At 45.0% G+C, this 12512-nt stretch overlaps 1 protein-coding gene across 9 annotated transcripts in view; it reads right to left on the bottom strand.

Annotated features, from left to right (window-relative positions):
- KCNC2 (potassium voltage-gated channel subfamily C member 2) overlaps positions 1-8448 on the bottom strand; it is a 98538-nt gene extending 90090 nt beyond the window's left edge. For 8 of the 9 annotated variants that reach the window (XM_088055313.1, XM_088055314.1, XM_005519369.3 and 5 more), the window contains exons 1-2: positions 8107-8448; positions 6661-7418 (exon numbers count right to left, since the gene is read on the bottom strand). In XM_088055313.1, coding sequence (XP_087911439.1) covers positions 6661-7293 — 633 coding nt within the window. In that variant the 5' untranslated portion in view covers positions 7294-7418; positions 8107-8448. The remainder of the gene's footprint in view (positions 1-6660; positions 7419-8106) is intronic. The other variant, XM_005519368.2, reaches the window with a different exon arrangement.
- Positions 8449-12512: the final 4064 nt, after the last annotated feature.

Raw genomic sequence — 12512 nt, 5'->3', positions numbered from 1 at the left:
TCATGTGTCAGCCCTTGCATCAGGGAAAAAACTCTTTGCAAGTAAGAGCACACACAAGCAAGATCGGACATAGCTCCCCTATTACCTCTGCATATAAAATTATTGAATAATCTTGCTTAGCATTTCTTTAAAATAAAATATTCCTTTGCAATTACTGATTTATACTGGAAAAGTGTGTGCTTGTGAAAGAACAAGAGTGTGTAAAGGAATTGTATAACTATAAGAAATACACTAAGTAGACTGACAGCTGATAACTTGATATTCTGACTATTACTATATCCATATTTTATTTGCTTAACTAATTTACTCACAATAATAAAAAAAAAAAAAAAATAACAGCCAAAACCCTGCAAAAATCCCCACAAGCTTTTTACACTGAATCAGTATGTTTATGTAAACCATGCTGACAGAAGTGAGGTCTAAAGAAAGACCTCTCTTCACTACACCTGAAAGAAAGGTTTAGTAAAGAGAATTAAAAGGGAACACACTACCCCCATCGGGTGCTAAATACAGAGAGCATAAACCCTCTCTTTCCCGTTCTGGCTGAAGGAAACTGTCCTTCCCTAAGATGAGCCACGAATGTGAATCACAGGATGAGCAGAAACCACCTCTGGAGAAATGAACAGTGCCGAAATAGCACTTGATAATGAGAAGAACTTGTTTCTTCCATCTTAAAACTACCGGACATCACTTTTGTAAGAGATTATTAAAATATTAAAAATGTGTGGAGGAAGCCTTTCCTCTTCTCTTATTCTTCTACCCCAATTGCAAGGCACCTTCATAGGAAGAGAACAATCACGTTCTGCCAATGATCACTGAGGCAGAGAAGGACAGGCAAATTTTACACAAACTTCTCTTAGAGTATATTAAAGTCTCTACAGTGAAGAATATTAATCAAGGATATAGAATTTGTCTGAGTTCTGAACTTTTTTTGATTATAACTTAACACAAATTCACCAAATCAAGCAAAAATGCTGATTTACTCACAGGGTATTGATTGATATATTTATTTTGGACTAGGTACCAAACACCTTAAGAATAAAAGGACCTTGAAGATATCAGTTTTCTTGCATCACTTATTTCATATTCTGACTGCATCACATGATGTGCATGATAACATGATTCCTCATCTGACAGCAGTGCTGAAACCTATACAATATTCAACCCAAGTTGTGAGCTATTCCTCCCACCACCATCTTAATCAGTTTGAGGATAAATTTTCATCCTCAAAGCAAACCATTTAAGTGTTTTATCACTGTAAACAAATATGACAAATACTACATTCTATATGAACTACAAAAAAAAAAGAACATTGTCTGCCAGATTTCTCAATTAAAAATAGTTCTCACACTGTTACTATATTGGACTGTGTCTAATTAGCTGATTTCCACTTCCAGTTACACCAAAGCAAATTCAACCCAAGTCCATTAACCAAATTATTTTAGTCACTGAAAGACAATCTGGCTGTATGCATGGGCACATACCTAATAGCATCTATTTCTGAAATGATAGGACAGATCATCTCTGTGTCATTTATGTCAGAGCCATGACAAAATCCTTTTCCCAGATGAATAAGTGACAGTGAGAAGGCTGTTTTCAATGGGAAGAGGAAGCGAAGAGCTGGCTTGTTTCCATGGAAACACTAGCAGCATCAGGCAGAACAGCTGTAGAGGAAGAGGTAGAAGTTAGGAAGGCTGAAATCTTGCTGATTTTACCTCACTGATATGTCAGTACCATCAGAGACCATCTACACTTAGGGTAGATCAAGATAGTTGATTATACATCATGTGTCAAGCTAGAATTTTCAATTAGGACTTTCAAAAGCCAGCATGCCAGAGTAAATTAATAAGAATTATAATGTGATTTAGTCAGCTCATGTATACATGAAGCTACAGAGTCTATGAATATCTTTAATGGCAATGCATTATGACTTTTGTCATTAAGAACACATCTTGATGTGTCTTTTCTAGACAGCTCCCATAGTATAAATGCTTCAAGCAGAATGACTGTTTTTCACCAGTTTAATGTAATTGACTATTTCTCTACTTGTAAATAAATGCAGTGCTTTGATTACCAACAAAAGGAATACCCTCTTTGAAGCATCAACCTTAACCATTTTCTTTGTGCCATTTTCAGACAGATGACTGCCTAACTAATAATTGAATGGCAAGATCTAAAATATACCTGCTTTCCTCGTCGAATAAAAGACAGAGTAAAGATTTCCATTTATGTATTAAAGGGCTTTCTATCAGTTAAGAAAGCAAACCTTTGCTATTCACTATTAATCTGCAAACATACATTCTGAGATTAATGTACCTCACCACTCCATTCACAGTATTTCAGACGACTGCAGCAGTGTTGTTTCCACCAAAAATAAAACCTGTCTTGCATCAGAACAGGCAAAGCCCTAAAAATATAACTCACTTCAGTCATTCACCATAGTACATGACAGGCTTCCTAAATCAAGGCTTTCTTGACAGGTATCAAAACAGGTATCTAGGCACCTGGAGAAAACATAAGCAAATCACCAAATAAAGACATAAGTTATCTTTGATAAAAATGTTCTTCAACATAAATTTCTGTATCTTTAGCCTCTCGAGGGAATCTGTAAAATCGTATTTTTCCCCTCTCCCATCCCACTCATTTCAGCTGATTCTTCACATCACCTAATGTTCAAAGCTGGTGCAGATGCAATGGGTCACTGAAAGGAATCTCTGACAATTTAACACCGTATAAAAGCAGTAAAGGGGAACTTTATTACCCTCCAAAAATACCACCCACTGCTCAAATACAGCTCCCCATGTCATTATGAAGCACCATCAGTATTTTTAAGAAAACTTGCAAGATGTATCTTGATGCTTAGACCTGCAAGGCTTTTGTGGGTCTACTTGCACTGCAGTGAATATATACTTACACCAAACTTGACAAATACTTGCTAATTAGGATTTCTATTTCCCTGTAAACCAAGTAATTATGATATTTCCTAGAGATAAAAACCATAGCAAGGGGGCTGTGTAAATCACCTTCAGCTGCTGCACACGGCAGTGAGGGCTCAAGTGCCCTGGGCCATGGTTTGTCCTGCACTGCTTAACTACCTCACATTGCAGATGCTGTCCCCTTACCTATGAACAGATTTACAGTCTTCTCAAAACATTAAGGATATATAGCTACGGATCTGGTGAATTTCAGGGCCGTTTTTGCATTCCTGCACTCGGTACAGGAGTAATCCATAATCCCAAGGAAAAATCAATTACAAATACTAATTACTTCTTTAAACAGCATCATTTTTCAACTATTATTCAAAAGTAAAAATGCTTTAGAGGTAATTACTTTGAAATATGATATCCGAGATGAGCACTGGCATTCCAGTTCCTGCTGGACATCTGCAGACACTTTTTGAATTCAGCACTTAATATTGCCTCTTGTGCTTTCTTACGAACCACTTAGGTGTTTTTTTTACTAAATTTCACTTAGATGTTGCTTTGTTTTCTTTTCACTGAAGCAAACAAGTACCTGGCACTTAGAAGCCACTGGACACCAAAATCACTTACAGATATTAACCAACAAAACAGTGCACACGTTTCAGTCAGGTAAGAATTAGGTGTCTGGTTCAGAGACATTTAAACCAACGCACAAAGATTCAGTCACCCAGCACTCCTCCTCCTATGACAGCACCTTATGCCAGTAGATTTCCATATCTACATAACAGCATTGTGTCAAACAGCCTTTTGTGAATGATCATTCTATTACGAGTGGAGTGAAAGGAGTACGGCTGCACTCTTTAATTTCATTTCATGGTCTATGAAATCCAAAACGATAATACGAAGACAGAAATAACATTCAGACCTAACTCCTGAACTCGAGAAGCAAAGGAAAGTGTTGCAGGTTTCAAAGCAATCATATATACATGGATTACATTTCATATTTACAAGCCCCATGTTTCGTAGATGTCGCTATCTGACTCCCAGATTGCACGCACTAGAAGTTGAATTTTTTTAGAATCTCAACTAAAGTAAACCTTCTTGTCAACAAACTAGTTCCATTATTTATATAACATCACTGGATGGTCTTGCTAGAATAATCTTGTGCGTGCACTATCCCCGAAGAGGTTACCATGGCAACTTATATTTGAATTTCTATAAATTTCTATTTTTAGAGATCACACTTTTGAATAAAGAAAATCACAAATATTAAGTACCATTTCATTAACAGAAAATATCCCATTTTTATCAACATCACAATTCCCAAAAAAGACACTAGTGAACCTAAATCAGTAATGCTAAAAGAAAATAATTACCACAGTTCTTAGGGAAGTTTACCACTGAGCAGCCCCACCATAATCTAAGTGATGTATGAGTCAGTAACTAACACTGTGAGGCAAAGATTGATGTTCACAGAGTTTTGTCTTGATTTCCGTAAGCCCAGGACTTCACTCAAATGTTTTTAGAGTTAGTCATCATCTCAACTGACATAAAACAAGAGTGTATTTGCCAGAATACTCAGAAAATAAGGGCTCTTGTTTCAGGTGTGGAAAAACATAATGTCTCAGTTCCAAATGAAGGTTACAATCACCTTAAATTACTGTGTTCGAGAGTGCTTACTAAGTGCATGCAAGTCCTTAAATACAAATTCACTTTAATGCTTTAAAACTCACCAGAAATTCTCAAAATTGTCTCCCTACCTGCAAGATCAAGTACAGATCTTCAGAAATTGAAAATATAGATTTAGATGCGGTTGTTATGGTTCTGACACTGCCTTACTCTGGCTGCCTGGGTTTGAAATCAAAATGAAATCTTTAAAAGCAGTTAAGAAAAGTAAATACTCTATCTTCTAAGATATTTATATTGCTGTGTTGCAGTTTCCTACTACAGTGTTAATTACAGTATTCATTTTGCAAACTTGAAATATCTTCACACAAGTCACTAATGGTTCAGGATGACCTAGAACAGATGGAAAATTTGGAAATCAAGTACCTACAGGCTCTGCAAAAGACTGGGCTAAAAACCCAACTACAACTCCAGGGCATTCAGCACGCCTGCCCTCCTATTTCTACTGGTATCTTCCATTTAACATTTACTCCGTACTTCTCAGTTCTCCAGCAAAGTTGAGCAGGAAGATTCTCTGTCATAAAAGCTGCAGTTTTGACACTGTCAGCAACTTTCCCCAAGACAGTAGGTAAAAGAAAATCTGCAGGGCAATCACCGCATACACCACAGTCTGTCAGGTAACTGACAGAGAAATTTTCTTTGGGATTCAGACAGCTGAGGTGAGAGATGTGGATGTGTCACTGATGAGCAAAGAGACACTTCTGGTAGCTTTTCTTCAGAACCCATTCTTTATTAAAAACATATTTCAAGAATCAACTGGAGCCAGCTGTTGAGGGAAGACATACTGGTAGGCAACCTTCAAAAACATAAACAATGTTGGCACTCTGCAAGTGACAGTAATAACTGTGAGGACCTTTACTTTCTGTTTAACTTACCTCAGTAAGCTCATAGGGTGAGTGGGCAGACACTGCAGCATGCCATGGGGCACAATTCCATGAACTTTCTGAAGTCACTAAACCACACACTTACGTGCACATCTATGAGACTGCCAGCGGAGTAAGTGGAACTGATTAAGAGATTATACCCACCATAACCACACTTTCTGCAGAATGAGATTTAGCTCTGAATGCTTTGTGGAAATCCTGATAAATACACTACAAAATACTTATTGCCATTTTATAATCAAACAATTCCTGTTACGAGTCCTTTGTCCTGTATTGCAGGGAGGATTTGCTGGTGGTTGCTTTTCTGGTTAAATGAGAGACACCACTGCATGTTTCTCTCAAAGGAATTACAACCATTTGTTCACCCCAAAGCCCTGAGTTAGAGAGTGAACCCACATCACCACTGACAACTGCAATGAAAAGACAGAACTAAAATCCAAGTCATCAAACTGTAAAGTAGTGAGAATAAAAATCTAAAATCCCTATCTAAGTGAGAGAAAGTCAGTAGGATCACTTACTGTCTTGTCCCCAGACCCTCAGTCACTGAGCCAGTCAGGGTCACCCTGAGAAATCAATGGAGGAAGAGCCAGGGTGACCCTCTGTCACATTTACTTTGTTGAGCCAGGATCACCCACCAGCACAGACAGAGCAAAGCTCAGAAAGGACTGAGGTCACTCTCCTGTGTCGCTGTCACCACCTGACCCTAAGCCCAAGATCTCAGGCCAGCTGCCCGAGCCCCAAAAGCACCTCCAGGCTCAGGGAGGATGAGGGTGCCTTGGGGCTGTTCCTGCTCACACCCACACACAAACAGGTCCACCAGTGAGTCACCCCCTCCACACCCCCACACGGGCCAGGGGGTGACTATGGCTTCCTAGCAGGCTTCTCGGGGCACAGCTTCCACCTCACCCCCGTCCACTCCCACGGGAAGGATGCCGGCACGGCGGGACCCCCGTGCTGCCTGACATTGCCTGCAGATGTGGAGGGGACAAGCATCGCCACCCCACGTGGACCGACGTCCCCCCCACTGCAGTGACCCACCACAGCATCACTCCTGCACGCACACCCCAAGCGGGGCGAGCTTCCCCGCGATGCCGGCTCCCGTTCGGGGGACCCCAGCAGCCCCTCGGCCTCCCCAGCCCTCTCTGGGAGCGCCGGCCGGCGGCGCTTACCCTGGCGGCACGGGAGGAGTAAGGGTCCTCGAAGAGCGCCCAGACCCGGGGCTGCAGCCGCCGCCAGCGCCCGCCCTTGCCCTCGGCGGCCGCCCCCACGTCCTCGATGCCCAGTCTCTTGGCGGCCAAGTCGTCGTCGTCGCCGTCGGGGGGCGGCTCGCCCGTCAGCAGGTCGGGTGCCTCGAAGATGTCGAGGGCCTCCTCGGCGTCGCGGTGCTGGCGGTAGGTCATCCAGCAGCAGGGCTCCACGTCGGTCTCGTCGATGCCCCAGAAGGCCAGCTCCTCCTCGAAGAGCGGCCCGCAGACGTCGGCGGGGCAGTGCAGCTTGCCGGTGCGGTAGTAGTTGAGTACATAGGCGAAGACCCCTGGGTGCCGGTCGAAGAAAAACTCGCTGGCGCCGCCGCTGCCCCGGGGGCTGCAGCCGCTGCCGGGCTCCGGGCAGCCGCCCGCGGGAGGCGGCGGGGGGTTGGGGGGCGGCGGTGGCTCCTCGCCGCCCGGGGACTCGCTCTGGGACTCGCAGGCGAGCAGAGCCAGGCGGGTCCCCGGCAGGGTCTTCAGGGTGCTGCGGTAGGTCTCGTGCCGCGTGCCCCCCACGTTGAGGATCACCCTCTCGTTGTCCTCGAGCTTCCCCATCGCTCCGGGTGGGACATGACTGGGGACAGCGCGGGAGGCGGCGGCGGGGATTGGGAGGGGGGCGCGCCGGTCGCTGGGCGGGGGGCAGCCGGTCGCCGGCAGGTCCGGGGGGGACGAGCTTCTGCCTTAAACGCAAACAGAAGAAATCGAGGAGAAGCCCCACAGGCACCACCGTGGGAGGACCGTTCCCCGCGGTCACGGCCTGTCCCAGACCCCTGCCAGGATCTCCGGCGGACCCGCGCTCCGGGGAGAGCCCTCCCGGCCCGGCCCGCCGCCCACCGCCGGCCTGCTCCGCACGCTCCTCCGCGGAGGGCTGCGCCGCCTGCCCGCTCCGGGCACAGCTCGGGGCTGCCTCCCGCTTCCCCTGGAAGCAGGCGACCGAAATGGCACTGCTGCTGCTTCGACCGCGTATGGATCCGCCACCGTCCCCACCCCCTTCTCCCTCGCGGGGCTGTGTGAACCGAGCTGATGGAACAGAAAGTGTACGGTTAATTATTTAATGGGCATCTATCTTTTATTATCCTAACAGCTTAACGAGGGGGAAAAAAGAAGGCTTAAATATTTTTCCTCCCCACCCCCACTGTGGGAGAGAGGAAAGGGTTGCTTTTTGGGAAGAAATACCGTGCACCCCATAAGCGCGGGCAGCAGGCATACTCTGGGAAAAGCTGTCTGCGTGGAGCTCGGCTCGCTACTTTCTCAGACAAATCGCGAAGGCGAGGGCGCATCTCGGGGAAGGGCAGGTGGGATCAGCGCCGCCGCGGGTCCCCCCGCTCCCCTCCAGCCCCGCGCTCCCTCCCGCCGCCCCGCCGCTACCTTTGCCGGAGCAGCGACAGCGCCTTCTGTTCCCGGGCGGGCTCCGGCCCCGGCCGCTCTCCGCGCCGCCCTGCCAGGCGAGACTACTTGTTGTCGGTTCGGGTGTTTCTCCGCGTTCAGGTGGCTGTTTCGCCTCCCTCCGTGCTCAACTCCGAGAGGCGGAACAGCGGCTCCCGCCGCCCGCACGGGGATCCCGCTCCCCTCATTCCACAGGGTGCACGCGGCCGTTCCACGCCGGGGCTGGGACCGGGGAGCGGGCGGAGCGCAGAGCCATCAGCGAGACCGGGCACCGGGACGGCCGTGATTCCAGTGGCGCTCCGTGAAGACGAGCCCAAAGGTGAAATCGTGCCTCATTTGGGGCCGCAGCTCCGCCCCGGGGCGGGGGCAGGGGCAGCCGAGGCGGCCCGACACACCCCTCCGGTCCCGCGCTACCAGCCCGGGGGGCGCAGGGAGGCGACAGCGAAAACAAACACTGCATCTTTCCGAAAAAGACACCACCTCCGCTGCTGATACATGGACATTTGGTTGACTTAAGTAAAACACGCGGGAAGGGAGAGGGGCTGAGAATAGCTGTTTTTTCGGAGAAGTGCCGGAAAATCAGCCGTAGCTACAGGTGGCTGCGGAGAGGAGCTGGCCAGCCCCCGGGAGAGGGTCCCGGAGCGCCGCACAGCCCCGGCGGGCGCGGCGCGGAATGCGCGGGGTGCCGGGGCACCGCGGCGGCGGGGAGTGAGGGCCCCGGCTCGGGGAGCCCCAGAGCCGGCCCTGGGAGCCGGCTTAAGGACAGGCCACCCGGTTTCCCTGTCGGCTAAGAAAAATAAAGAGCAGTGGGTGCACTTCAAACTTGGTGCACTGCATAGGTGTGAGGTGGGGTGTGGCAGAGGGGATGGAAGTTGAGAGTCCCTCAGTATGAGGGAAACCAATGCCTGTGCACTATATTATATGAGAGAATCCCATATCTCTGCCTCCAAGCCAGCTGAGTTATTTTCTACAGCCTACACTGCTGCCTGGTTTGAGCTGGGTTGGTCAAAGGGAAAGAAGCTTCCAGCCCCAAAGAGAAGATATACAACATGAGAGGTGATCCCTCTTCCCCTTCCTCAAAAGAAAAAAAGTCTTCCTCCACGCAAAGGGTATTCCCTGGCCTGAAGAAGGGCAATGAGTGGAATAATGGTATCTGAAACGTACTCTTTCCACATCAGAGCCTTCGGCTGGGCACTTGCTGGCGTCTGGAGGGCAGAGCTCTGCTGGAAGCAATGCTCTGAGGACACTCTGCTTAGACCAGATTGCTTTAACCCAGATCTGTCTATATGTGGCATCCCTGATGTAAACACAGGCTCCCAAAGCAGCAGACTCTTTAAGAAATGGGTTCTGGAGGCTTTCTCCAGATATTCATTTTGGAGTTCCTAAAAAAAAGAGAGCAAAATCTATCCTGACAAAGCAGATATAATCAGTTAGCAAAAACCCTTGGAACCAAAATTAATATTCAATTACATAGTTGTAAATGCAGTGGAAAAGATTCTACCATCCTAATGCCACCTATGGCTTCTCACGCCATACTTGATTTTCTTTGCAGATGGGATTTTTCTGAAAAGGGGACATAGAGAAGGAGTAAGACAAAAGGCATATTCATTGTCTTCTCTCTGACCTACAAGAGGTTTCTGGAGAAATGCAACACATTAAAGCTCTGCAGTGTTCATCCATTATGGAAAACCATAGGGTGGCAGTAGCTGCCAAAACACTACACAAACTGAATCATCACAGAGTACCAGGACTTCCTTCTGAACTGTCACCATCTGCTCAAGTCCCACATCTGTGCCCAAGTTAACAAGCCGACCCCTCCAGAAAACAGACCAACACACAAAACAAAAAGCAAAAGCCCCGACAATAACAAAATCAACAAAACCCCCCTAAACCCTGCTAAGCACCCTCCCTAAGAAACCCCTCACAACCCACCCAAAATCCTAAAAAAACTGAGACTAACAAGGATGGCATTTCATGAATGAAAGCTTTACAGTCATACCTGTAATGCCATCGCCATGAAAAAGGCATTTATTATGAGGAACCGGTTGACACTTCAGACTTGTGAAGCACGTGGGGGGTTTTATTGCATGGTGAGAATAAGCAACAGAAAGAATTTTTCTAAATGGTAAGAAAAGGAATGGTCTCTTACAGAATATAATAGTCCTTCAGTCATATAAAAATTTTCACATTTTATAACTTGTCTGTTACTAAATATAATGCTGTTAATTTCTCTGTGTGTCATTCTTCCTTGTAGTTTCATCATGTAGCGGACTTCTCAATGAAGGATGAAATTATGTTAGGTGCTGACTTTCCAGAGCTGAAATTTTCTTGAATCACAATATTCTACATAGACATAGTGACAGTTATGAATTAATTTCCTCCCTACAAGAGTTTGACCTGAATTTTTGCACTCCTCAGTGCTTCCAGTAAGAGTGAGAGCATGAGACATATGTAAGAGAGAGAAATGTGTCTGCTGAGTGAGCCTTACCTTACCAATATGTCTGTAAAGGGGACAAAACTCCAGCAAATCCAAAACCTATTTACACACATGCTCAAATATATTCATTTAAAAGGTAAGTGGAAACATTTCTGTAGCTCAGAATTTGGGGCTTTATTTGAGGATCTGTGTTGAGCAATTCACAACTGATTTTCCCTGCTGGCTAATAATTCCTTTACAAAGGGAAAGGTCCTATGTCATGGTTTTAACCAGCAAAACAATAAAATTAGATATAAGGATCCCTATGAGAAACCCAAGGCAAATTAGCATTTTACTTATTAGGAGCAATCATTCTTTGTGCAATCTTGAGTACTGTAATGAAAAGTCAATGGGTTAACTGTCTAACAACAAGAGTAAATGCAAGAAGGGATTTGTGCAAAAGAAAAATAAATTTGAGGACAAATACCGTGTACCTCAGCTAAAGTCATGCCCTGAATCACCTTCTGCAGGAGATCTGTCCCTGTTAACTAGTGGGTCCCCAGGAAGGTTACCCTGTCCAGATAACATCTGCCATCCTGTGGAGGACATGAGAGGTTGAAGCCACCAAATTTTTCTAGTCTATTTTATATTATTCATATATGCTGTAATTGGGAAACAAAAAATAATCAATTTTATAATCAAAAATCATAACTGAAGACAGTGCAACAGATAAACTATTATCTATTTATATCAATTTAGTTGATTATTAAGTAAATTAATTATTTTAAATATCCATTGTCATTAACATTTTATTAAACTTCTACTTGCTGCTTTCATGTATTTTGCTATTTTCCCTTATTATTTATAATCATCTCTACTATTTACAATTACATGTACTAATTCATTACATATCTTGCAGAGCATGGCAGCCATATGATACTGAAGTACACTGATGATCTGTCAGAATCTTACTCTAAAACCACAAAAAATCCTGAATTAATAGAAGTAAACATCTCTGAAATAGAACTGTAAGGAGCCATGGTGTAGTTAAATTGGATGAAGCTCAAAACAAAGCTAGCAGAAAGTTGACATTAGTTTTAAATTCCAGTGCAGGATTGCATTTTTAGTTAATACAGTTGAGATATAAGCTTGGTTTGATCAATAACACAGAATTACTGAAAAAAAGTTTTATTGTTGAGAAATATAAATAAAAGTAAGATTGGATAAGACAGACATACCAAATGTAAAAGCTATGATGAAGTCAGCCTACTCTTAGTCCCACACAAGCAGGCAGGAGTCCTCCATATGAGAGGCTTTAAACAGACAGGTGTGCTTCATATGTTTTCCCCTAGATTTCAGCTCCTTGTGAAATGCTGGGGAATGCAGTGTCTCTCATTAAAAAATGAAACCCTGGAAAGGTCCTTGTATATTACATTTATGAAGGAAATTAAAAATAGTGAACACAAGACTGGGGTCTCCTGAGAAGAGATGACACAGTAGAAAAAATAAAAACAGGTGAGCACTAATTGCATTGCCTAATTAGGAATCCCCAGTATGACCCAGGCTACATGGTTAAATCCTTGCCTTCCCTAGTGGTGGGGATGGAATTCTAAAGTGTATGTACATTAAAACTGTTTTTGGGTTTCTGTCTTCAAAAGAAGGGGAGAGTTTGGTCTGTTTAAGGGTGAAAATCCCCCACCTCAGGATTGTTTTGCCTGGGGACTACAAGAACACACATAGGCAAGTGCAGTCTTTCCAATAGATCACCTCTTCCCGATTCTGATTCTGATCCAAAGTACCTGTTCTCACAGGTACCTGTTCTCACCTGCTTCTCGCTTAGACACTGTCACTGTTCACTTTTGATTCCACTGTTCCTTTAGATCAGGGGTAAATTGCACAAGGCCTTTACCCGAATGCCAACAGCACCAGAATCTTCAAGTCACTATCTTTTTCCTTCATGACCCTGGGGTGT

The sequence above is a fragment of the Pseudopodoces humilis genome, chromosome 5 (genome assembly GCF_049639895.1).
Source record: "Pseudopodoces humilis isolate 2021_Gansu_Grassland_sample_001 chromosome 5, ASM4963989v1, whole genome shotgun sequence".
Classification (NCBI taxonomy): Eukaryota; Metazoa; Chordata; class Aves; order Passeriformes; family Paridae; genus Pseudopodoces; species Pseudopodoces humilis.
Note: the sequence above shows the minus strand (reverse complement) of the source record. Positions and strands in the feature narration are given on the sequence as shown.